The sequence below is a fragment of the Odocoileus virginianus genome, chromosome 18 (assembly GCF_023699985.2).
Source record: "Odocoileus virginianus isolate 20LAN1187 ecotype Illinois chromosome 18, Ovbor_1.2, whole genome shotgun sequence".
In the NCBI taxonomy this organism is placed as follows: Eukaryota; Metazoa; Chordata; class Mammalia; order Artiodactyla; family Cervidae; genus Odocoileus; species Odocoileus virginianus.
In genome coordinates, this window is record NC_069691.1 from 53,085,718 (window position 1) to 53,109,543 (window position 23,826).

At 48.5% G+C, this 23,826-nt stretch overlaps 1 protein-coding gene across 7 annotated transcripts in view; it reads right to left on the bottom strand.

The window, feature by feature from the left end:
- Positions 1-1,305: 1,305 nt before the first annotated feature.
- The window catches only part of CLCN3 (chloride voltage-gated channel 3), a 98,030-nt gene continuing 75,509 nt past the window's right edge, over positions 1,306-23,826 (bottom strand). For 5 of the 7 annotated variants that reach the window (XM_020904343.2, XM_020904344.2, XM_070480696.1 and 2 more), the window contains 7 exons: positions 22,623-22,703; positions 21,185-21,730; positions 19,499-19,685; positions 16,730-17,128; positions 11,704-11,920; positions 5,273-5,348; positions 1,306-3,896 (listed from right to left, as the gene is read on the bottom strand). In XM_020904343.2, the coding sequence (XP_020760002.1) occupies positions 3,738-3,896; positions 5,273-5,348; positions 11,704-11,920; positions 16,730-17,128; positions 19,499-19,685; positions 21,185-21,730; positions 22,623-22,703 (1,665 nt within the window). In that variant the 3' untranslated portion in view covers positions 1,306-3,737. The remainder of the gene's footprint in view (positions 3,897-5,272; positions 5,349-11,703; positions 11,921-16,729; positions 17,129-19,498; positions 19,686-21,184; positions 21,731-22,622; positions 22,704-23,826) is intronic. The other 2 variants (XM_020904346.2, XM_020904347.2) reach the window with 1 other exon arrangement.

A 23,826-nucleotide genomic window follows, 5' to 3' on the forward strand; every position in this document is an offset into this window, starting at 1 on the left:
CAGTTACAATGTGAAGATTACAGCTATGAGCAGGGCTTCCTGAGAACAGGCTTGTGAAGACACTTCCAGGCTCCACGCCCAGCAGCTGTGTCCAAGGGCTGGTCACACATTTGGGGAGGGGCTGGCCTTCCAAGGACTGAGACTTGGTCATTCAAGAGTGAGCTCCTGCCAGTCTGACACCAAACCTCCCCTTCTCACCTTCTTCCTGCACTGGAGGCCTGGTCCTTTGAAATCTCACTCACCAGACATTTTCAGGTCCATTCCAGCAGCTGCTGTGGCTCCCGGATGCCACCTGCCTTCCTGTTCATTTTCACCCAGTACCTGGGTTCTTTCATGAGTAAAAGCAGCTCCACCTTCACCCAATTTAACAAAACCATCACCCAACTCAGACTTGCTCACACCTGGAGCTTACAAACTGTCTTCCATACAACTTCTCAAGCACATGTAGAATGATCCAGCTAAGAAAAAAGGGGAAGCAGTGAAACCTCACACAAGACAGTGCTCTCATCTGTGTCCCCACAGATTCGCCCCGTGGCACCAGCACAGAGCTTTCTGCTCCCCGGCACGAGCAAGTCCTGTGTGTGCAGCCAAGCCAACTGACATCCCAACCCGGCCAAGCCCCTGCCCTCGACCCTCCAGTGCCGAAACCTACCTGGTGTCCTCACCCGCCCATGGGAAGCCTTGTCGGCCCGCTGTGCGTGCACGCGCACACCTCACCCCGCCTCGTCACGCACGCCCAGCATCCCCGCCCCTGAGGCCGTGTCGTGCCCCTTCCCCCGGTTGGGGGCGCTCTGCCGGGCACTGGCCACAACAGCAGGAGGCTCCCCGGGGTCACACCCACACGTGCCCGACAGCCGCAGTAGCAGCTCACGGCAGGTACCAGCATCTGATGCCCGTGCCCAGCAGTCCCAGGGGCACACCTGGTGCTCAGCCGTCACGTGAGCAGCACGAGGGCAGCAAAACGAGGTGTCCTGGGCGCGTCAGGACCAGGCTCACGGCCCTGGACGCATGGACATCGCTCCAGTGTCTGTCTCCCCTCCCGCAGGCAGCTCTGTGTGCGAGCCACCGCACTCTCAGAAACAGTCTGCAGGTTACTTACCTGTCTCCTTTGAGGAGTGTGGTCCCTGCACCCACACGCGTGCCGGGTCCCCGTGACTCCTGCTTGCCAAGGACAGCACTGCCTCGCAGCCCGAGAGACGCAGGACACCCCGGGGGGTGCACGCTGGGTGCCCCAGCCACACGACACACACAGCAGCAGTGGCCCCGGAGCACGGTGACCGAGGGAATCAAAGGCCAGACCACACGTTGTCGTATAGATTTTAATAGGTTTTCTGATTGACTCATCACAGTCACCATTTGTACTGTAATGATATGCAGCTCTACTACACTAGTATAAATAAAAACAGATAAATACAGCTCTAGGCAACATCGCAGATGAACAAACTAGGCATTCATGAGTCAGAACTGAACACAATTATTAAGGAGAAGAGATGCTGACACCCTGCCCATTCTCATCATACCTTCTCAGAAAGGGTACTCCAATGAGGCTCCGCCTGCACTCCGCTGGGCCGGGCACTTCCACCGCATGGCCTCCAACTCCCCTCACTGGGCGGACACGCAGACACACCCGACATACCAGAAGGAAAGCGGGATGGAGTGACACAGCCACAAGCGCCCCCGCGTCTCAGCAGGACGGACACACAGGAGAGAATCTGCATCCGCCTGAGACGTCAGGGTGACGCAGGACCCGAAATCGGAAAGGAAACGAGGGAGATAAAACAGACACCATGTGTGAGGCTGCATGTGACGCGGCGTGGCCACGGAGCCCCCACGCTCGCTGGGCCGCAGGCAAACGCACGGAAGAGAGGCTGAGAGGAGACCAGCTGACCGTGGCTCAGGCAGGGCTGTCGCCACACGGGGAAGCAAGTGTGCAGGTGGCCAGAAGGGGGAAGCAGGACAAAGCACTAACTGCAGGCAGAGCAAAACTCAGGTGTCATGGAATTCCTAACGTCTGCTCAACTCTCAGTGGTCATTCTAATATGGCTTCGAGATCTTATAAATCCTCAGCATCACAAAGATCTGTGATCTCCCAGACCTGACAGGTTTATTAAGAATCAAGAACTGAACAATCACTTCCAAAATGTAAAAACAGCTCATTGCAAGATGTGTTTCAGAAAAATGTCTGTCTCTAAAAATTCATTTTGCCTCCCAAGACACATAATCCAGAATTATCAGGCCAGTGCTTCAAGTGAACTGCCTTTGCTGATGTGAATTGAGACCATGATTAAGACAGGTATTTTCCAAAACCCCAAATTCCAAACACATCCAGTACATTTTCAGCCCACTGTGCAAAAAAGTGCAGCGTGGATTCAAAATGTCACTGAACACCTGGACATGACCTCCACAAAGATTTACAAGTTCTGTTCAGATCAATATTTTAACTGCTCCCTCTGCCATTCTATTGTTTTCTTTTTCTTTTTTAAGGTTAACACTATTTAACTTTTAATCTGCGAAACAATACATAGTTTTTCAGCTTCCAGTTAATGAGTCAAAATGGACAAGCCGGAAACAACCCAGAGGATGGCAGTGAGAGATGAGAAAAGGTTTCCGTACACGTGTGATCACAAAGAAACAACCACACCACATCTTAGACCCTCGTTCCCACTGTAAACTTTGTTCATATCTCCATATTTCTAAGTCTGAATTAGTCTATAAAAATCACATTAAAAAGGTAAAAGTATTTAAGTGTGATATTAACTGATCTGTATTTTATAAATTTTAATCCATAAAAATATAAATAAGAATGGTAAATTTTTAAGAAAGAAATATACATTTAGTGCAAGTTATGAATTACATTTCTTCTTCAGTGTCAGCAGTAAAATACCTTAAGGAAAGGGGGGAAAAAAAACCAGACTGATCTAATTTCAAGAAAAAGAAAATTCCAGTGTTTAAACATGCAACTCATAGCAGGTGCAGCTCGACACAACACTTCCTTCTTGTCACTATCAAAGCAGCATCATTTCCTTACGCTCAATAGTACTTGTGTTATAGGAGATTTAGAAACAGAAAAATCTGCTAAGACCAGTTCACATTATCCATCAAGTCAGAGAGGGTGAGAAAAGCAAGAAGAAAACTGTCCATCCTTCCCAGTCAAGTCCCCTGTGGTTGATGCTGAACCCCTGCACCCCGCGAGCACGCCCTCCCCCCCGCAGAGCTTCCGCGGCGCCTCGCCCCGGTTGTGGTACGTGGGCTTGCCCCAAGCACCTCTTGTGGGGACACAGCACCCACTCCCTCCCTGTGACAAGACCCCGGTAAGACCACGCACATCTCAATATGAGAAAGGACTGCTCCCCACGTGCACACCACTCAGAGGCTTGGTGACAGCTCGCGGGGGAGGGGAGAGGAAGAAGCTCGTCCGGAATGTAGAAAGGTAATGCTTTACCTGCACGGTTCAGGAGTTAAACACAACAGTTTTGATTTAAAAAAAAAAAAAAAAAAGGGCAAGACCTTGCAGTCTTAGAGATGGCTCAATTCAGAGGGATCCCTTCTGACACGGGGCCTGCCGGCCTCTCTGCAGTGCCAGAGAGGGCGGGGTCGGGTCAGGGCCGCCTCCATGGCTGAGCGCACTGGCTGGGATGGGAGGCACGCGCTGCTCGCCTCTGCCTCCCCTCCCCGCACCACAGCAGCGTCTGCAAACCCCGCCACAGGAGCCCGCCGCCGCCAGTCCTGCTTCCCGGTCAGAGTGAGCTGCTGCTGAGCAGGCAGGCCTCCTCCCCGGCGTCCTCCCCCTCCTCCGCCGCGGGGCTCAGTTGAACATGATGGAGGCGGGGTCTTGGTTTGCCGTCTGGGCCATATGACGGAGGATGTCTTTTTTTGTGATGATACCAAGGAGGCGTCTGAAAACGACAAGCAGAAGGTTGCTGTTAAAAGAAAGGGAAAGGAGAAGCTAAACCCACAGCTAAATCCTTTCTGATGACAGAAGGAGAGCAAAGCAATCAGCCCGAGTCTGTATTTTCAAAAAGCAACTTGGTCAAGTAACTCAACACCCAGCACCCACGCTCGGAGGTATCGAGCATGACGCCCCTAACCGCTCAGTGTCCCTGCCCTGAGACTGAATGCCAGACCGCGGAGGCAGAGCCTCTGAGTCACATGAGTCAGCGAGAGAGAGCAGAATGCAGAACAAGAAGGAGTGCTGAGCCCAGCTGAGGAGGACAGCTCCTTCCACCAGGCCGAGACAGAAGAAAACATGATGGCCACGTCCCCTTTAGAGTGCACTTTTCTTTAAAGCCAAAATTAACTGTCTTTAAAAAACTGATTTAAAGAGTGCCCTGCTGTATGTCGAATCTTCATGAAAGCACATACAATTCAGGTAAAATGCACTTAAAATGGTCAACAGAGAATTTCAATCACAAACTTCAGAACCCCAAGAATAAATCTCTAGGATGACCCAAGTTTCTACTACAGTTATCAATGTCTTCCTTTTCTGATTTTAGTCAAAAAAGGCACAGTGCTTTTATGAAAGTCTGAGTTGTTAACGCTTACATTAAAAGGCAGGTGAAAAAAAAAATCAGGAAGCAGTCCTAGAAGATTATTACAGATGAAGCAGAAAGCAGAAGGGATGAGTAGCTACTTATTTTTCTGGCCAGTGGTTTCTTCAAAAAGGATGCATGGAGATCAGTGCTGGACTGAAGTCTATGGGGACAGGCCTCACGGAGGGGTGACAACCACAGGCAAAAGGGCCCAGCGTGAGACTGCCAGCGCCAGACAACTTATCCAAGCACTCGAGATCCTCTTTAGTCACGACTCCACTGGGACCCACGGCCAGGTACAGTCACCACATGTGACCCTCAGCCGCTGCCCGCGCTCTAGAAACAGCCTCCAGAGGGTGTGGAGCCCAGGCCCCGGGACTGAGGGGGTGTGGGGCGGGTGGGCCGCTGAGCTGGGTAACACCACGTGTGCACATGTGGGCTTAGACTCCCACGACACAGCCAAGACCAGGGAAGAAAGACAGGGACGGGGTTGGGGGGCTCACTGGAAGCGGAGCAGGCGTCCTGGCTGGAGTGGGGATATTTGCTGTAGGATTGTACACACCACACTGCCTACAGTCCTAAAGCCAAGGAGAGGCTGTGGTGGCCAGGAGGCGGGCCTGCTGCTTCCCAGGGCAGGGTGTGCACACCCCGCCGTGTGAGGAGGAGGGCCTAACAAGCCCGGTGGGGGAGGCGAGGGCATGGAGCCGCCCCCCGCCCAGTCTGGGGAGCAGCCGCGTGATCACCAGGGGCTCGGCGCGCCGCGTCAGCTCCTCCAGGTGTGCTACCATGTTCTTCTTGGTGATGATCCCCAAGAGGCTCCTGCAACAGACCACGTGATGCTAATGACTGCGGGGGACTTGGGCAGGGGTCCTACCATCACGATACAGAGGGCGAGAAAGAGCTAAAACATGATGGGCTTCAGAAAAATTCACACACAAGTGCTCTGAAACCCCAGGTACCACTGCATTAATTCTACTGGCTTTTGCAAATTACGTGATCCTACTTTAAATACTGGTAGGTAGTTGTCCTTCTTAAATTAAAAATCAAGATGATAAAAGCTCAAAATGAAGATGACTCCAAAAAAAAAAAAAAAGTACAAAGAAACACCATCAGTACACAGCTGCCCAACTCTGAACTGCAGCTTCATGTTCTTTCCACAGAGGAAAGTGCTTCTCATTCCTGAAGGGCCAGCCCCCAGCCCTCCTCACTGCATCCACCTTTATAATGGAAGTGAATGAAGTCAACTCCAATCTACGAAAGTATACACAATGGACGCTGAGAACCTTAAAAGCTTTCCTCTTTCAATTTTGGAAGCCCCTCCAGCACACCCTGCAGGGTGACTGCACTGCCTGCCATCTGGCTAGGCCAGTTCTCTGTTACACTGCCTCAGACCACCAGCAGGGGACCTGCTCAGTCAAGGGCTCTGGGCCCACAGGACGCTGCTTATACAGCGGTCAGTCACGGGGAAGGGAAGGCGCCTGGGGATGGATGGGCAGGAAGCAGGCAGGGAAGGGACTGGCAGAGGCAAAAACCGCTTCTTTGCTGATATCTTCTCATCTTTTACAACGACGCACTTATCCTTAAGAACAAAGACAAGCTGAACAGTTCTCAGAACGTGGGAGCACGTCTCCCTCCAATAGCTCAGAACATGCCCCACATAAAATAAGCACCCACTCAGCAGGTGTTCAAAGAGAAACAATCACCAATTCACCTGCATATATAGTTGCAATCAAGAAAAGTGAGCATCTTGACATTAAGTAAAAGAACCCCAGTTTAATTCTTACTCTTCTCTATCCGATTACATACAATGATTAACTTCAGTTACTAAGTTAGTAAGCTCTGCCAAACCTTGAGGTATGCAATGAGGTCAGTCATGAATTTATTAAGGACAAAATAGCAAACTTATACATTATAAAGTAATCTTTGTATTTACAAAGTAACAGCCATAAAAGGAGGAAATACGTATGTTTCCTCTCTTTAGTTACTAGAGAAAAGAGATTTCAGAGTAATAAGGACAAACTCAGTCACGCTTTATTAATTTCAGAAGTATGGGGAAAATCAATGCAAAATCTGACTCCTGTAAAAGATGACTGTTTCCTTGGGGGAGCACAATGCTGAAAGAGCAATAAGGCTCGACCCAGCACGCTGCCCCAGAGTATCTGTGTCCAGAAACACCAGGCCCAGGAGTCCCTCTGCCCGCCGGCTTCCTCGCCCAAAAGGTGCACGTTTGGAAAATCATGCTTACTGTCCACCCCGTGTGCAAAGCTCCACAGTAAAGAAACCTCTACAGCATTTGATCCAACCCTTTCCTGACCCACATGGCCACAGAACTCATTCTGAGCCATTCCTGTGAACGTCCTGCTGGTTCCACCAAAGCTGAAGGATTCTGAAAGATTCTGCTTATCAGAACACAAAACATGGGCAAGACCCTCCCCCCCAACCTCGTTTTCTCCTTTCATATGCAGATCTGGATTTCTCAAGTCTTCTTCCCCCAAACACACAGCTGTTTTCCACCTCTAAGGAGTCAGTATGAAACCCTAACATGCTGACCATTAGACTCTCCACTAAAATGCAGAAGACATGCGCTCTCTTCTTATAGCAACCTATTTTCCTTGAAGGACAAAAATAAGGAAAATGTAACCACGGCACCTCCCACCCCAAGCTCTCTTATGAACAGGCAGGCTCAAGAGAGAACCTGAGCTGTCCGCCCTTACCAGCGCCCACTCCGTTCACTCCTCTCTAGCGCCTGCGCTGGCACTGTCAGCCGAGTGCACGGCGGCAGCGATCGCCACCGACCGGGACGTGCCTCACCAGGACTGCACAAGGACATGCCCACTGGTGACAACTGAGGAGGCCCAGCCACGCGAGGCACACAGAGCAACACCGCGCAGGTCAGAGTTGAGGACGACCCAGCCTGGCTTCCGACTGAGCCATTTATTGCCAAAGGGACCCCCACCCGGAAAGCTTTACGAAAAGGTACTCCCTTTAGCGTGTACCTATTAAGCTTTAAACAATGAACTTTGGTACCATTATTCTTTAAACAACCCTAAACAAAGGAAATACAGCTATTTTGCTGACACGCACGTCTTCTCCCATCAGTATCTGTGACACCTGATCATCCAACACTCTGCCCACCACTGAAGATCCGCCTGAGCGTAAAACTGCCTTGCACACCAGTTACAAACCTGGAGGCAGCACACCACATAGGCTTGTTCGGTCAATGGCCACTCATCTTTCATTAGTTATAAAATAACGTAACATAAAATCCAGATTTCTGACGACACATCAGTAACTACAAGGCACATCCTACATAAACAGACCCAGGCTTACACTGTCGCACGACAGCTGACGTGTAGTTCACCCAGGTCCCCAACCTTCCTGGAACCACTGCCGCTCTCAATCCCAGTCCAGCTGATGCCCGTTAACTGGAGGAAACCACCAAGTGGGAGGATTTCCCCTACTGTCTCATTTCCCTATGGTTACACTAAAATAAATGGAACAAAAATAATCCTTAGAAAACCTCAAAAAGTCTCATTTTAGGGAAGGGATGTAAGAGAAAAGCTGTGAGAATCTGCTTTTCTCCCCCACAGTGAGTTGGAGAGGAGAAAAACCTTAATTTGAAGCAACTGATCACGAACATGAAAAATACACAAATCAACTAATATTTGCAGAAAACCAACCATGTGCAAAATTTAGTGCCAAATACCCTAGGAGGCCAAACCACACGCCTGTAGCTACACAAGCTCACGGTCTCGTGCCATGACTCCCCAAGTATGAAGCACATAAACCAAACTCAGCAGTCCACTCAGTCATGTTTGACAACTAGTAACTAAGTCAAAATGAGCCAACTAAGTCATCTCATATATACATGCACAAACACGGGTTTTCAAATATGGGATGCTGTTTTAAAAACTAAAATTCAAACATTTCAAATGCAGTGATATCGCTATGCGATAAACAACAAAAACTGTAACTATAATCATGTCACATATGGGACCATGAAATTCTTTATACTAAAAAGAGATACTTCAAAACATGAGCTAACATTGAATGTAAATTATTTTATATGATAATGTGAAAATATCTATTAAATTTTCAATGCATTAACTTTCAAATTTTTCACTTTTAGGACTTTATTCTTCAGATCAATTTTGTTCAGTCACTCAGTCGTGTTGACTCTTTGCGACCCCATGGACTGCAGCATGCCAGGCCTCCCTGTCCATCACCAACTCCCGGAGCTTGCTCATGCCCATCAAGTCGGTGATGCCATCCAACCATCTCATCCTTTGTCATCCCCTTCTCCTCCTTCCCTCAATCTTTCCCAGCATCAGGGTCTTTTCCAATGAGTCAGTTCTTCATATCAGGTGGCCAAAGTATTTGAGCTTCAGCTTCAGCATCAGTCCTTCCAATGAATATTCAGGACTGATTTCCTTTAGGATGGACTGGTTGGATCTCCTTGCAGTCCAAGGGACTCTCAAGAGTCTTCTCCAACACCACAGTTCAAAAGCATCAATTCTTCGGTGCTCAGCTTTCTTTACAGTCCAACTCTCACATCCATACATGATCACTGGAAAAACCATAGCTTTGACTAGACGGACCTTTGTCGGCAAAGTAATGTCTCTGCTTTTTAATATGCTGTCTAGGCTGGTCATAGCTTTTCTTCCAAGGAGCAAGCTTCTTTTAATTTCATGGCTGCAGTCACCATCTGCAGTGATCTTGGAGTCCAAGAAAATAAAGTCTGTCACTGTTTCCATTGTTTCCCCATCTATTTGCCATGAAGTGATGGGACCAGATGCCATGATCTTAGTTTTCTTAATGCTCGGTTTTAGGCCAGCTTTTTCACTCTCCTCTTTCACTTTCATTAAGAGGCTCTTTAGTTCTTCGCCATAATGGTGGTGTCATCTGCATATCTGAGGTTATTGATATGTCTCTCAGCTATTTCTCCCTGCATATTCTTCAGATATGCATATGTAAATTAGTGCATACGAATGTTCACTGAATATTCTTTGTAACACTATAATTCAAGAAAATGATTACAATCAATAGAAGGCAGGATAATGAACTGACTGTAACCCCTGGCAAGCCTGTAAGGTCTTGGTATCCTGCCCACCATCATTTGCTCACTGTTATCAGCACTGACTACTATGTATTTCCTGTTCTCCCCTGTGAGCAGTATTATTGTGGTTGTTTTGTTATTTCTCATCAATGCAGTCTGAGGGCATTTGAACCAGACAACTTGCCCTCTGGTTTCCAGAACAGTGAACATTCCTTCAAGGCTAAAGACACTTTGGACTGCGAACATCCAGCCAGGTGCACTGGCTGAGGAAGACCATGGAGCTGTCTTTCATAAGAAGGATAAGGGTTACAGTGTGGCAGGAAGAGTGTGCAGAGACAAGTATTTAAGTCGCCCAAGGAATCTAAGAGTGCCTGATGTCAATTCTCAACCTTTCCATTATTAGCACACTTCGAGTTTTAAATGTTAAATTATGCAACAACACATGCATCCAGAGACCACGCGGCAGTATTCTGGGGGAACGACAGGTGAGCGGCAGTTGCAGGGCACGTCTCTGGGGGGAATCCTCAGAGGAGCCGAGAGGGACAGTGCTGGTGAGCCTGAACACCCTGAGCCGACCAGACGTCCTGCAGTCTCGGAGCAGCCACAGAGCGCCAAGGAAGCCCCAGGGACTGTGTTCTGGACACCCTGGACCCACCACCACTCCCAACAACTACCTGTACCTGGACTCTGTCATAGAATAAAAAGAAAACCCTTATCTTGAAAAAAAAAAAAACAAAAATAGAACTCCCTGCCCCTGATCAAGATCTCATCCCTCCGCCGATTCCTCCCTGCTTCTTGGAGTTACCTTCAGTGGCTAGCACAGTGCAAACACTAGCCATGAGGCATGCTCTCTAGCTTCTATTTGTATTCCAGACCCTTATGGTTAATACAGTGTCCAAGAAATCACGGCACTTTCCTGTGGTCCAGTGCTGAAGACTCTGTACTGCCGATGCAGAGGACATGGGTCCTATCCCTGGTTGGGGAACTGAGATCTCACATACCGCATGGTATGGCCAAAAAAAAAAAAAGAAATCACAGAGAAAGAGATGGATTCTACTGGTCAACAATCACATCAAACAGCAAGAGGCAGGACTTCTGAGCTGGGAGGCTACTGCTCCCTGGACTACCCGTGCTGACCACGGGCCTGGGCACAGCTTCCCACATGGATGACCATCTCCATGCAGAAGGACCGCAGAGGGGCTGCAGCCGGAGGCACCCACCTCCTGCCGTCCCCAGGAGAGGGCGTGTTCTGTCTGCACAGGATGGCTGTGGGACCGCTGGGTCCTCCTGCAGTCTCACACGGTTCGGGGCAGCTGCCCCGCCTACTCCACCAGCCTCGCTGTCCTCAGCCTTCAGGCTCAGCACAGTCCTGAGGGCTCCGAGCAGGAAGGGCAGTGTGGTGGGAACCAGGGGCCCAGAGAGAAGGGCGGCAGGGAGGCACACTCCAGGCCCGGGAGCGTGGAGCAGCGCCAGGCAGCAGGCGGGCGCCAGGGGCAGAGGCGCAGGGTCTCCCCGCTCCCCGACTCCCACCAGACCATACTTCCCCAAACTCCCACGTGGAGAAACATGGCCAGGTTATGTGCGAAGGGCAGAAAAACCAATGTGTGCATTTTAAATACATAAGTGTTTATCTGCCAGCACTGTATTCACAGGATTTGCAGATGGAGACTGTAGAAAAGCGGAAACAGAACATTTACAAAAGGTTTTCAACTAATCCATCAACTTTGACTAATTATACACAATTTCCCTCACCAAACAATAAATCAAATAGTAAACAGCCAGAAAGTTATTACTGTCCTAGAGACGAAGACTGTGACCATGAAATATCTACAAGAACAGGCCGCTGCAGAGCTCCATGCAGTGGGGTCCACTGCTGTCCGAAAAGGGACCCCTCAGCTTGGAGGCCCCCCAGCCCCTCCTCAACCCCCTAGGACATCGCCTCCCTGCAGCCCTGAAGCGCTCCTGGTTCAGCAGAGAACTGGCAGTCAACACTTTGCCCACCCTTGGTAAGTGGGACTATGAGGGGCTAATCCTGAACGGCAGACCTCCCCCAGGGGCCTGACGGGGCTCCCCCTACCCCGACCCCGAGGGCCCCGCACGAGAGGGGGACACACCCACCCGTTGTGCGTGACGAGGCACTGCCGCAGGCCCAGCTTCCGGAAGATGTCCACCACGATCTCCATGGGCGTGTGGTCCGTCACCGTGAACGGGCTCATATCCAGGATGCTGCGGAGCTTCAGTGGCCGGGGGCTCTCGGCCGGCAGGGACGGGGTGTGCTGCGCGAAGCAGACGCGCGAGCTGCCCACGATCCCCTCCTGCTTCTTCCGGGCGCTTTCTGCAGAGACAGAGGAGACCACCGTGACACTCTGACAGGGCTCCTTCTGCTGTCATGGCGACCTGCTTGTCACAGGTTTACAACGGCGAGCAAACATATTCTTCTGACCTCTTCATTTTTCCCTCTCTTCCTAACCAAGAAAAAAACCCTCACTGAAAAGCTATTTTGCGATCTCCTGCACTCGACAGAATCAGAACCCACTAATAACAAATCATCTTTGTGCAAGTAAACTATTTTTGCTGTAATCATCAGCACGGCATGATTTTCGTTGCTGCTGTCTAACTCTGACGTGGACCAGGAAACGTGCTGGGACCATGGGACTTTACGCCTGCACAAGCAATGAGACAGCCCTCACTAAGGGAGCCTCCCCTCCGGGGCCCACCGCCCCGGGCGCCCCACCTCCTGCCTCGCAGCCGGATCCACAGAGAACTCCACGCCCCTGCCAGGACCGCACTGTTTGTCCCCTGCCGTGAACCGGCTAGTTCGCGCTCTTTTCTGGCATTCAAGCTTAATTTTGCAGGTGAGCCGTGAGGCGGGGTGGATGGACGCTGGCCAACCTTCAGGGTTTATCTGTGAGGGTCATGAGTTCCGGCTTTTGGGGCCCTGCCGGGGCTCCCGCCTTGTGTCTGCGTCCGCTGCCTCCTCTCGACGTGGAGACAGGACGTGGCCGAGAGGCAGAACACTGCAGAGGAGGAGTGCAGGCCGCGGGGAGGAAGGAGGAGACGCACAAAAGGGAGAGCACGCCCGAGGAAAACGAAAACGCTCACATTCCTACTGCCGGGCCAGTGTGAATTCAAAACTGTGTACACATGTGGCATTTGTCACACTGAACATTATTTTGAACAGAAATTCAGCTACAGAAACATTTAAACAAACATACTAAGCCTCAGTCCTGCGTGGAACAGTGAGCACAGCTCGCAGACACAAGCTGCAACCCTTTCCACTCCTTCCGATCACTAAGGCCCGCTTCACCGTGCGTAACGCCCAGCGGGGTTCTAACACTGGGACTCCCTAACACCTTGAAAGCATGAGGAAGACTCTGGGGAGAAGACAGCCCCTCAGCAACTGACTTCTGAGAAATGCTTGTTGAGCTGTTGTCAGCCCAAAGCAACATCAGGTTACTGGCCCATCATGAATGACAGTCATTCCAAGTGCTTTATAAAGCTAAGCCCAGTGTTCAACCTGAAACCTTAACTGACCACATATTATACCATGAGTCCAAACAAGCAGAAAGACTGCTTAAATATACATCTAATGATAAAACAATTCCAGAAGAGTTGAGAAAAAAGCCATTGATTACTGTGATTCATTTACTTATTTCCTGGAACTAAGGGCCTTTACACCTGCACAAGCAATGAGACAGCCCTCACTACGGGATACAGAGGCCCACGCCTAGGGAGTCCACCTGGGACTCCAATACAATGCTTGAAGAACACCACTTTTATATGAAGGCCGGCATTATTGACACAAGCACTCTTACTGAACATGTACTAAGTGCCAGGACATCTCCTACGTTTGGGTTTTGAATGTCATTCAAGGGCCTTTGAAGCAGAAATCACCACCCGAATTTTGACACGATTCACTTTTTTTTAAGAAGTGCAGGCAGATGTAGACTTCACTTCCAGAAGAAGGGCTTACTTGTGTTAATTTAGAAAGCAAACAGGTCACTATATTCATAGCATGGTGTTTCAACTACCTGAGCAGGTACTAGGCTCATTTAAACTCCTACAAAGAGATACACAGAGACTGGTCCAGGGACTAGCGTTCGGATTCCTGAGTAAGCACCATTCCCCAGTCTGGGGTTGGTAACGCTGCTGTGGGGAGAGCCTGAGCAGGGTCTCCCCCAGGTGTGCTAAAGCTCTGCTCCGCACAGAAACTCCCGAGGGGGCAGCCTGTCCCTATGCACACAGCTTTCTGACCCTGGTCACTGTGTCCCCGGGTTCCAAGTTCTCACACATGAACAAGCTCCCTGTAAAACCCACAGTTCCTAGCATACACATGGAAAGGAGCAGGTGCACTTTTACACCCTAAGGTGGGAAACAGAAAAGACAATTCCATTCACACTGTAAGTACTGTTAAACATATGCTTCATTTTGCTTTTTATTTACTTCTTTATTAATCTTTTGGTCATGCCACATGGTGTGGGATCTAGTTCCCTGACCAGGGATCGAACCTGGGCCCCCTGAATGGGCAGCATGGAGTCTTAACCACTGGGCAACCAGTGAAATCCTGTGCTTCATTTTAAAGAAGCCCACACAACATTCAGCCTCAGTAATACATCTGGACACAAAAAGGCAGGAGGCATGCCTCTCCATTTGGACTAAACCTGAACACAGTAAACTGCTGTTCACGCCTGGTGAGGGCACGTGGCAGAACCACGACTTAATACCGTCTGAAAATATCTTACAAAATCACACGTGTTGCTCTCTGACTCAACAACTCCGTTTCCAGGATTTGCCTACTTCTGTGCCCAGAGAAAACATCAACTGCGTGAGGTTATCAGCTGTGTGAGGAAGCAGTGTTCATCAGAGCAGAATGGAAGCCTCTCACACGTCCCTCACCAGTAAGCTGACTTATAATCATGAGGAGTTCCACAGCACCTCCACTCTGGCGCTGAAGCTGCTAAAGATAGCGTGATCTGGAAAGAGGCCCAAGAACACACCGTGCAGTGGAGAAGATGAGACACAGGACCGCGAATGATACAATCTGCTGCTGAAGAAGAAAAAGGGAAAAACACACAGAGATGCACGGACGCGCTGAATACCATCCACAGAAACGGTGGAAGCCGCAGAGTGCCTGCCTGCGGAGCTACAACGTCATGGGCGAGAGCTTTTCACCGTGTGTTTAACCTTCTTGAGTTTCAACTATGTGTATGTACCGTCTACACATAAAGTAAAAAAAAGTTTTCATGAAAATAACATAAAAATGGAGAATTTATAAATAAATCTGGGGAAAAGTGGTCTTTTAAATCTTGAGTTTTCCTATCCCCAGACACAAGACAGCTCATGACTTACTCCAGCGTTCTTTCTTGCTAAAATATTTTCATAAGTATCTTATATAAATATAGATAAACAATATATCTTATATAAATATATTAAACTACATACTATATCTTACATAAACTATATATCATATATAATATGTTGTTTATAACATAAAAAACCTGGCATACAGGTCTATTTTTCCCACTGAAAAATTAAAACTTTAGCAAAATATATGTGTGTGAACATTTAAGGTATGGTACAACAGACCACAATGTAACCAAGCTTTCTGACAACAGGGTTTGAGAACTCACAGACCTAAGGCACCCCAAGTCCCTGCAACCTCTCATGCCAATATTCTATTTCCCAAGACAGTAATAAAAAATATGTAAAAATATATCCACAGAATCAATGGGAGTACAAATAATTCTTAACTTTACCATCGTCTCATCTTTTAAAAACCTGGGCTTTTTCCTTCAAATTTCTATATAAACACCAAAATTCCCACCCTTTTCTTCTTCATTTACTCTTACACCTTACAGTATAAAAAGTAAACAAGGAAACGCTCCTCTGACGTTGCCATGGTGACGGCTTGGAGGTGGACACGCCTAGACGCAGCCCTATCTGCCATACACTCTGGAACCCTTACTCCGTGACCTCCAGCAGGACTCACAGTGCCAGGATCACTGGGCTACAGAAGGCCTCCAAGCCGTATCTCCTCGGGTGAACTGGCTGCTCTGCAGACTTTCTTTCTTGTCTGTGCGTGAATAGCTTTTGTAGCTGACAGCTTCCAGTCTGATGTGAGAAATACTGCTCATCACACCATCCAGCCTTCCCTCTTAAACGGTGCAAGAACTCAAACATTTTACAACCCTTCTGCAGCAGCCAGAGAGGGCAGCTGGAGGGAGGCGCCAGGTTCACAGGAGTGACCCTTGGGGATCGGCTGGATGCTCTGCGTGTTCAGCTCCAAGTCCCCTACTGAACACTGGGAGTGAGCACCAAAGCAATGGCTGGACGAAAATACCCTCTGTCACCTCTGGGGGTTTGGGAAGAGCAGTCAGACTAGAAAAGGAGTCAGATTATGCAGAAGTCTTACCGGCCTCATCAATACTGCAGGACTACAAGTAAAGGGGATAAATACATTTTGGAGGAACAAAATTGGTTTCCTCCTCAGAAATGGTTTATCTAAAAAAAAATAACACAGATGGCTAATGCCTTTAAACTATCAATCCATTTTCAGGAATGTCAGCACAGAATATAGGAGGACTTCCTTTTTTATCCTGGCACTTAACCAGAAATAAAATCTCAATTATCTCGAAACTATATATTACAAGTTAATAGTATAAATCTAAATTCCAAAATTTAAAAAGCAATACCCTGTGGATTGGATATGAAACAGACCAAAGATGATGGAATTTTCAATAACTTGCATTCAAACAATGAGAATGTATTTAGCTGAATACCTCAACAGTTACTAAGGCCTCATAGTACTAGTTCATGTTATTATGAAGGCTGTCAACTAAACTTTTCTGGGCAAGAAGAGTCTGACTCCAAGCTTTCATAATAATGCCAAATCAAAAGTTCAAACAATATTTAGGTGGAAAACAACCCATGGAAGCATGAATTCCTTTCCTAAAAAAATCCTAAGAGATGAAGAGATACACAATATACCACTTGCCCCCACAAACTCAACAAATTATATTTTACAGTTTCCCTTTCTTTCAAAAATCTATTATATGTTTGCATCTGGCCACCCAGGTACCTAGACACTGAGAGCCAGTCAGAGACGGGTGTGTGTCTGCGTGTGTGGGTTTCTTTAAAAGGGTACCTATGGCAATGGTCAGGTCTCTTCTGAGGGCAAAGCCCACGAGTCTCTGCGACTCCCTGGACATGATGACGGGAAAACCATTGTAGCTGGTCTCGTTGATCATGTTCTCTATGTCGTCCACCGTCATGTTGTCCTGGGTCAGCACGGCCAGCGGGGGGTCACTCCTCCGAGGCCTCATGACATCGGCAGCCAGGGTGGTGTGGGTGAACTCTTCTTTGGCATCTAGGAAGGGGTACCCGTTCAGCCGGATGTGGGCTTCATAGATGCCTTCCCTCCCGAAGGCATCGCCCACCCATTTGCTGGTCATCACAGCAGCCATGAGGGGCACGATGTACTCCAGGCCTCCCGTGAGCTCAAAGACGATAACCACCAAGGACACGGTCATCCTCGTCACACCACCTGAAAAACAGCAAGGGCCATGGTCAGGAAGCACAGGGTCCCCACCAACCCACAGTGGCAGAATTGCTCCACCAGGCAGGTGAACCCAAACTATAAACAAACTTAGTGAAAAGGATCACGACTATTGTGATAAGATCCCGAGAAACACCCATCTTCTTTATAACATTTCAAACCTGTTATACTTCAGATAAAAAAACAAAAACCACAGTTGACCAGCTAAAATGATCTGCTGTTTTGGTTTAACACTATAACAAGGACATAATCTCACCCCCATGAAAGCTGATGATTAATTCTTAAAACAGTTTAGTGAAGCATGTTAGAGCTAACTTATTTACCACCCATTTACAAATTAAACTCCTGTGGGTAGAATATTAAATTAATGCATCTGTCCTCTAATAAAATCTCTGCAAAGTGAGTGGAAACATTTGGACGCCTTGTGATCTCTGTTAATACTCTAACACCCCCTTATGAAGTCCATCTGAACATTCAGTGTCCACAGGACCACCACAGGGACCCGCCCTTTCCCTGGCCCAGGCCTCTCCACCCACTGCGGTGTCCGCCCCCATCTCCAGCTACTCATACCTCATCTTATACAGCCGTGCTTGCCTCATTTCCAACTGTGAAGACTTTGGGTGACCCCCTAGTGCAGAAACCACCACACACTCAGAACCAAAGTCCTCCTCTTCTCCAGAGAGCTCCCCCTGCAGCTTCCCTGATGCGACGCCGGGCACCACTTCCCTCCCGACAACCGCGTGGCCACTCTTCATTCATTCCGAGACTCTCATCTCGTCCTCTCAGATTTGCTCTGCAACGTCTATGCAGGTTCCTCTCACAGCATCTTCACTCCGACCAGCCTAGTCGGCCCTCAGCACTCTGTTCCTCAGCCTGAGTTGTTTCATCTTCCCTCCCTGGCCGCAGCCCCATTACCTTCCTTCCACCTGACCAGCCGCGTTCCAGGTTAACCTCCCCTCACTGCTACTTCTACCACGCTGCTTCTCTGCTCAACAACCTACCAGGGGACTGCAGGTTATGCAGTAACAAGCTTCACCTCACTCTTTTTGTTATTAGCCTAAGAACAGAAGGCAGAAAGAGCCCACTATATATGACATATTTGCATTATGCTACGGATGCCCCAAGCAGTTTAGAAAGGCTTCTATTATTTTTAACTACATGCACATTTTATCAGGTATTTTTATGCTAACAGTTTTAAATGCATATCATTGTATATAACCCTCAACAGCAAGAGACAAGTAGTTATTACTTCCATTTTGAAGAAAATAAAAAATCAAAAAGTAAAGGAACTTCCCCAGAGTCCTCACGTTGAAAATGGCAAAGCCACAACACTGCTACAGACCTGACCGATTCCAAACACAAACTTGTCCTGATGAGAATCACGCTCCTCCTCACCAACCCAACTCCACTTCCTGAGGTGCCCACAATGCTCTCTCTGCAACACTGCCAGTCTCTTCCAACCCCACAAATGCCAGGTTCATCATCCCAGCTCTGCCGTCTGCACACTCCTGGCCTCGTGAATGAAGTCGCCCCCTGCCAAGCCCGCTCCTCAGAACAAAGTGCACATCCGCCCCAGCCGAGCCCCTGCCGCCGCTCACCTTGAGGCTCTCCAACGCCTGGCTGGCGGGAGGGCCTGTGTTCACATTTCTTTCTGTGTCATTCCCCACTTCCCCATGGCACAGATGAGCACCTGCTTCTCTGGAGAGAACCACTCTCTCCGTCACTTTCATCTATGACACACCTGAAGGTCAATAACTACACAATTTTAACTCACTGAGCAGAACTAAGTCAAGATACCAAGTATAACTAAATATTATAGCCAAAATTACGCTGACATTTCAAATGTAAAAAAGTGATTTTTCATGTTCAAGAGGATAAGAAATAGATTCTTAGGAATTTAATGCCAGTATTCTGCTTTTCTTTTCATTAAAACAGAAGCTACCTTTCTCCCTCCGGCTATCGATGCACCTTAAGCAGAGGCAGGCTGGTAAAGAAACCTTTCACCACGGCTCCCAGTCATCACCGCGGAGCTGGGACGAAGATGCTCAGCTCCGCTGGGGTGTGGACCCGGGAGCCACGCCAGAGGTCACAGGTAAGGCCACGGAGAGCGCAAGCAGCTCCTCGGACAGGACTAAACAGGCCTATGCTGTCGGAGATGTCTGCTGCCATCAAGCGTCACACACACTGAAATGATGTTAATTTAGCCACACCTACAGTTCTGCACCGACGCGTGTTCAGGGACAGGTAAGATGAAAACTGGTTCTACGCAGGCCGATGCCCCACTGGGCCCTGCTCCCTGACCCCACTCGTCTCTCAGCCCGCCCGCCAGCCAGACAGACCCACACCCAGTCTCCTTACCTAGGCAGGCGGCCGCGCCGACCATGGCATACAGGCCGGGGGTGATGCAGTCAGCGCCGACCTCACACCACTCCTTAAAGATGAACCAGTCGTGGTGATAGTAGGCCAGCTGCTCCACCGCGATGCCCACGATGCGGCCGGCGATGGCGCCAATGGCCATGCTGGGGATGAACAGGCCAGACGGGACCTGCGACAGGGCAGACGCTCAGTGAGGCAGGTTCCCTGCTCACCTGCCCTGCATGGGTAGTGGGACCCCCCTCTCACAGGGCAAAAATAAAGCTGCAGCACACCCTCGCTCTAACAGTCTCCCTAACGACGCAAAAAAAATAATAAATAAAATAAAAAAAAAAAAAAAAAAACAAAAACACAGTCTCCCTAACGACGCAATAACTGAGTTACAGAGTAACAAACCACCTTCTCCAGCCCAAAGAAACGGTAACCCAAACCGTCTCCTTAGAAGGGACCAAACAGGCATCTCATTCTCCTGCATGTTAGAGCTTCAGCCAGGGCAGAGGAGGGCAGGGGCCTTAGCGGCCTGCTCCGCAGGATCACAGGAGGCTGAGTGGGGGCTCCCCACTCTGGAGAGCCACACCCTGTTTCCTGGGAATCTGGTCTGCAGTACACGAGGAGGGATTCAGGGTGTTCATCAGCTGACCTTGAAACAGGTTATCGGGGATGACAGGGATGGGCCTGAAGTATCACAAAAGCTTCTTAAAGGTAAAAGAAAAATTTAGAAGTGTTGTGTCAGAATGTTGAGATAAAACGAGATGTGACCAGACACACTGGCTCTGAGAGAAGGAAGGGGGCCATGAGCAAAGGCTCCTGGAGGCTGAAAAAGGCATGAAAACAGATTCTCCCCCAGAACCTCCATCACTCCTGCGTACATGGTAACTTCAGCCCAACGAGATCCAATTTGGAGTTCTGATCTCTGTGATTGTATTAAATGTGTGTGATTTTGTGGTGACTTGTCACAGCACCAACAGGAAGCTAATATAATGGCTTTAAAACATGATCACAACTCTGCCACCACCCCCGAAGTACAGAGTGTGTCCTCCCAGGAACCCAGGACCTTGCTGATCATATGCAGAGAAGCGGGACACAACAGGCAGCGTGCGCAGGAGACATTCGGGCTGGGCCAGAAACGGGCCTCTGAGGACCCTCACTGCAGGGACCCTGAGCTGCCACGAGAGGCACCTAGCACCCTTACCCCCCACCCCACCCAGACCACCACGCAGGAGAAGCCAGAGACAGGGAGAGAGACAGACAGATGGACAGACGGGGCAGGAGCCCTGGCGGGCCACCGCAGCTGTCGGGACCTGCTCAGCCCTGCTGCCTGGCACACAGACGGCTCTGAGATGCCTGGCCCCAGCCGTGTCGGCAGACAGCCGCGGAGCTGACCACAAACGCAGCCTCGCAGCTGAGCACCCCACCAGCTGACCCAACAGCGAGAGCACGGTGAGCAGCTCTCTGAAGCTGCGGGGCTTGGGGTAAGCTGATACACGGCACAGACACCGTGTTCAACGAGATGGCCAAAAAGTCTTTTTCCCACAACTAGAAGTTAAACCCCTAAGACAGCTTTCTCAGCCTGTATCTGTGAATCTTCAGATAAAACCTTTGTTTCTCTTTCCACATGCAAGTCTTGGACCCGCCACGGTTACCTCAGGACCCCCTCACGTGGATACTTACCTTGATACCAAAAGTGAACACAGTCATTATGATCTTAAATATGAGAGCCAGGCACAGTTGCCATATGGCGGAATACACCCCCAGGCCCGCAGGGCGGTCAGGGATGTCGTCAACGATCTTGCTGGCATTCATGTCGTTCCTGTAGTCACACAGGGAGGACGACTCCAGCGGCCCGCAGTCCGTGAACAGCTCTTTGATCAGCTCGCTGGTGTTGAGCCGCGTGTACGGGTTGGGGAAGGCGACCACCGCGGTGATGGCTGCCACCACGATGACCTCGAGGACCGGGTACTTCCCGAACTTGGTGGACTTGCGGCGGCGACACCAGGCAATGTTTGCCCTGATAAAGAAGGCTCCCCAGAGCCCGCCGAACACCCCCAGGAGGATAAAGGGAAACAGTTCAAACAGGTACCACGGAGTGTGATACTCCACGTAGAAGAGGACCAGGCGGCTGTTACCGAATGGATTGATGGATCTCAGGACAAAGGCAGCCACCAAGGCAGCAAAGAAGGACCTCCACAGAGTCTTCAGGGGAAAGTAGTAGCTGACCTAGGAAAGCAGGGAGACGTTACTGCAGTGGCTTCAGAAAACCACTCTGACAGGTTACAGCTCCAGCAGCAAATATCACGCTAGAATTTATGCATGATGAATTTTAATGCGGGAAGAAAATCACCACTACCTTAGTAACCTTGGCTGTCACACCATTACAAATTCACAATATCGAATGATTATAAATGTCTAGTAACTATTTAAAATACCTAGCATTGTGTTATTTTCAAAATGAGCTTCACCCCAGTTCAGTCGTGTTAGTTAAGAATAAATGTACCATCGCCACTCCTGTTAGTTTATAAAAAAAGGGTTAAATTTCCCTCTTCTTTATTGAAGCAAAAAGAATGTAAACAACTGGGGGAGAAAAGTAAATTTTAAACCATTTCTAAGTCACATTTTTGTGTAAAAACTCTTAAGCACCAATGAAAGAACAAAAACAAAATATTCCACTTAAGTGACTAGAATTATTTCCTTAAACATCAATAAGTGCCACAGAAGTAATCACATGAAAAATTTAAAAAGATGATTTAGAAAATGATTAAAAATCTTAAATAAAAACAAAGCTATAATTGAGCAAATAAGGACTGTTTCAAATATTTTGTATTAAGTCTAATTCATTCGTGCTTACTTTTAATCATGTCAAAAAGGTTAAATTTTAAGTAATCACATTTATACATGGATAATATTTTTTAAAAAGTCTCAATAAACATACATATTACTTTTTATGACTTTTTAATGTAAGAAAGAGTGAAAAGTAGCTATGAAAACAAATCTGAAAACTTAAAAACAAAGCATCTATCACACCGGCTGACAAGACTGAGCAGTGCGGCATACACACCAACGGTGCTTGGGGATCATTTTGTTCCTGGTGGCGGCTATCGTCTTAACCTACCTCTTCCAGACTGAACAGCACTCCTCCGATCGGCGCACCAAAAGCCACAGAGACGCCTGCAGCGGAGGCAGCCGACAGCACCTGCGAAGAAGATGCGGCCATGTCACGCTCTCACAGACTCAGCAGGCCAGTGTCTGCGTGGTCCTCAGAGCGTCTAATCCCTTCCGAACCTAACTCCCATGTCACCCTCCTCTTCAAGCAAACACAAATATTTCTTCTAAAAAGACTTTTTTCTCTTCTGCTTTAATTGAAAAGTCATTCAAATATTCAATACTTGGTCAAAAAACATTTGTGTGAGATACACCAACGTAAACAGGATGTAGAGGAGAAAAGGCAGTGAATTCAACAGCCAAGATGCCTGGGTGAGAAGACCAGCAGACAGAGCCAGGACTGGGGCTCAGGCAGAGCCGTTTGTTTTTAAACAGGATATCATTTCTTCAGACTTCAGGGCTCACTGCTTCATCACTATCATTACTTCAGTCCACATCCTAGTAAAATGTCCAGGGAACTGCAAACCCATCATATTTCCCTACATTTTCAGTCAACTGAGTCCTCTGAAGAGACGGCTGCTGCCACCACAGGAGCCGCACGTGACGGTGCAAACCTCAGCTGCCCGAGGGCCCAGGCTGACCGTCCAGAGCCCCAACACACAGGTCACGGGAAGGAAGGAACGGAACTCAGGGTCCCCCTCCAACTCCCACCAGCAGGAAGCCAAACATACATAGAGTCACTGGGCATTTACTCGTAATTAACCACTTTTCTGAAGAGTCTTTATTCCTTCTACTACTTTCCTCCAGCAAATACCTGAGGCTACCAGTGCATTTCCTCAAATGCTGAATCTGTACATCTTTGAAAGAGAAATCTTAAGTAATAAAAAAATTAAAAGTGTTATGAGCATGAACTCCATAGTCAGGTTGCTAGTTGGTAAATTAAAAATGAACCAATACTTGTTTTAATTAAACTGTACCTGGCCTGAGAATGCAGACTCTGGCAGGGAGGAGCAAGTCTAACTTAACATTTCAGTGTCTTTTCCCCACCAACACGACTGCAGACAACACACCTTACAGAATTTTCTGATTCTACCTTTAACAGAATTTACAATCAAGCTAGCACCTACATATCTACAACTCACAGATGTTTTAATTTGTTTCATATAAGTATCCAAGAATCATTTAAACATATCAAAAGAAGTGGGCAAAGGAAG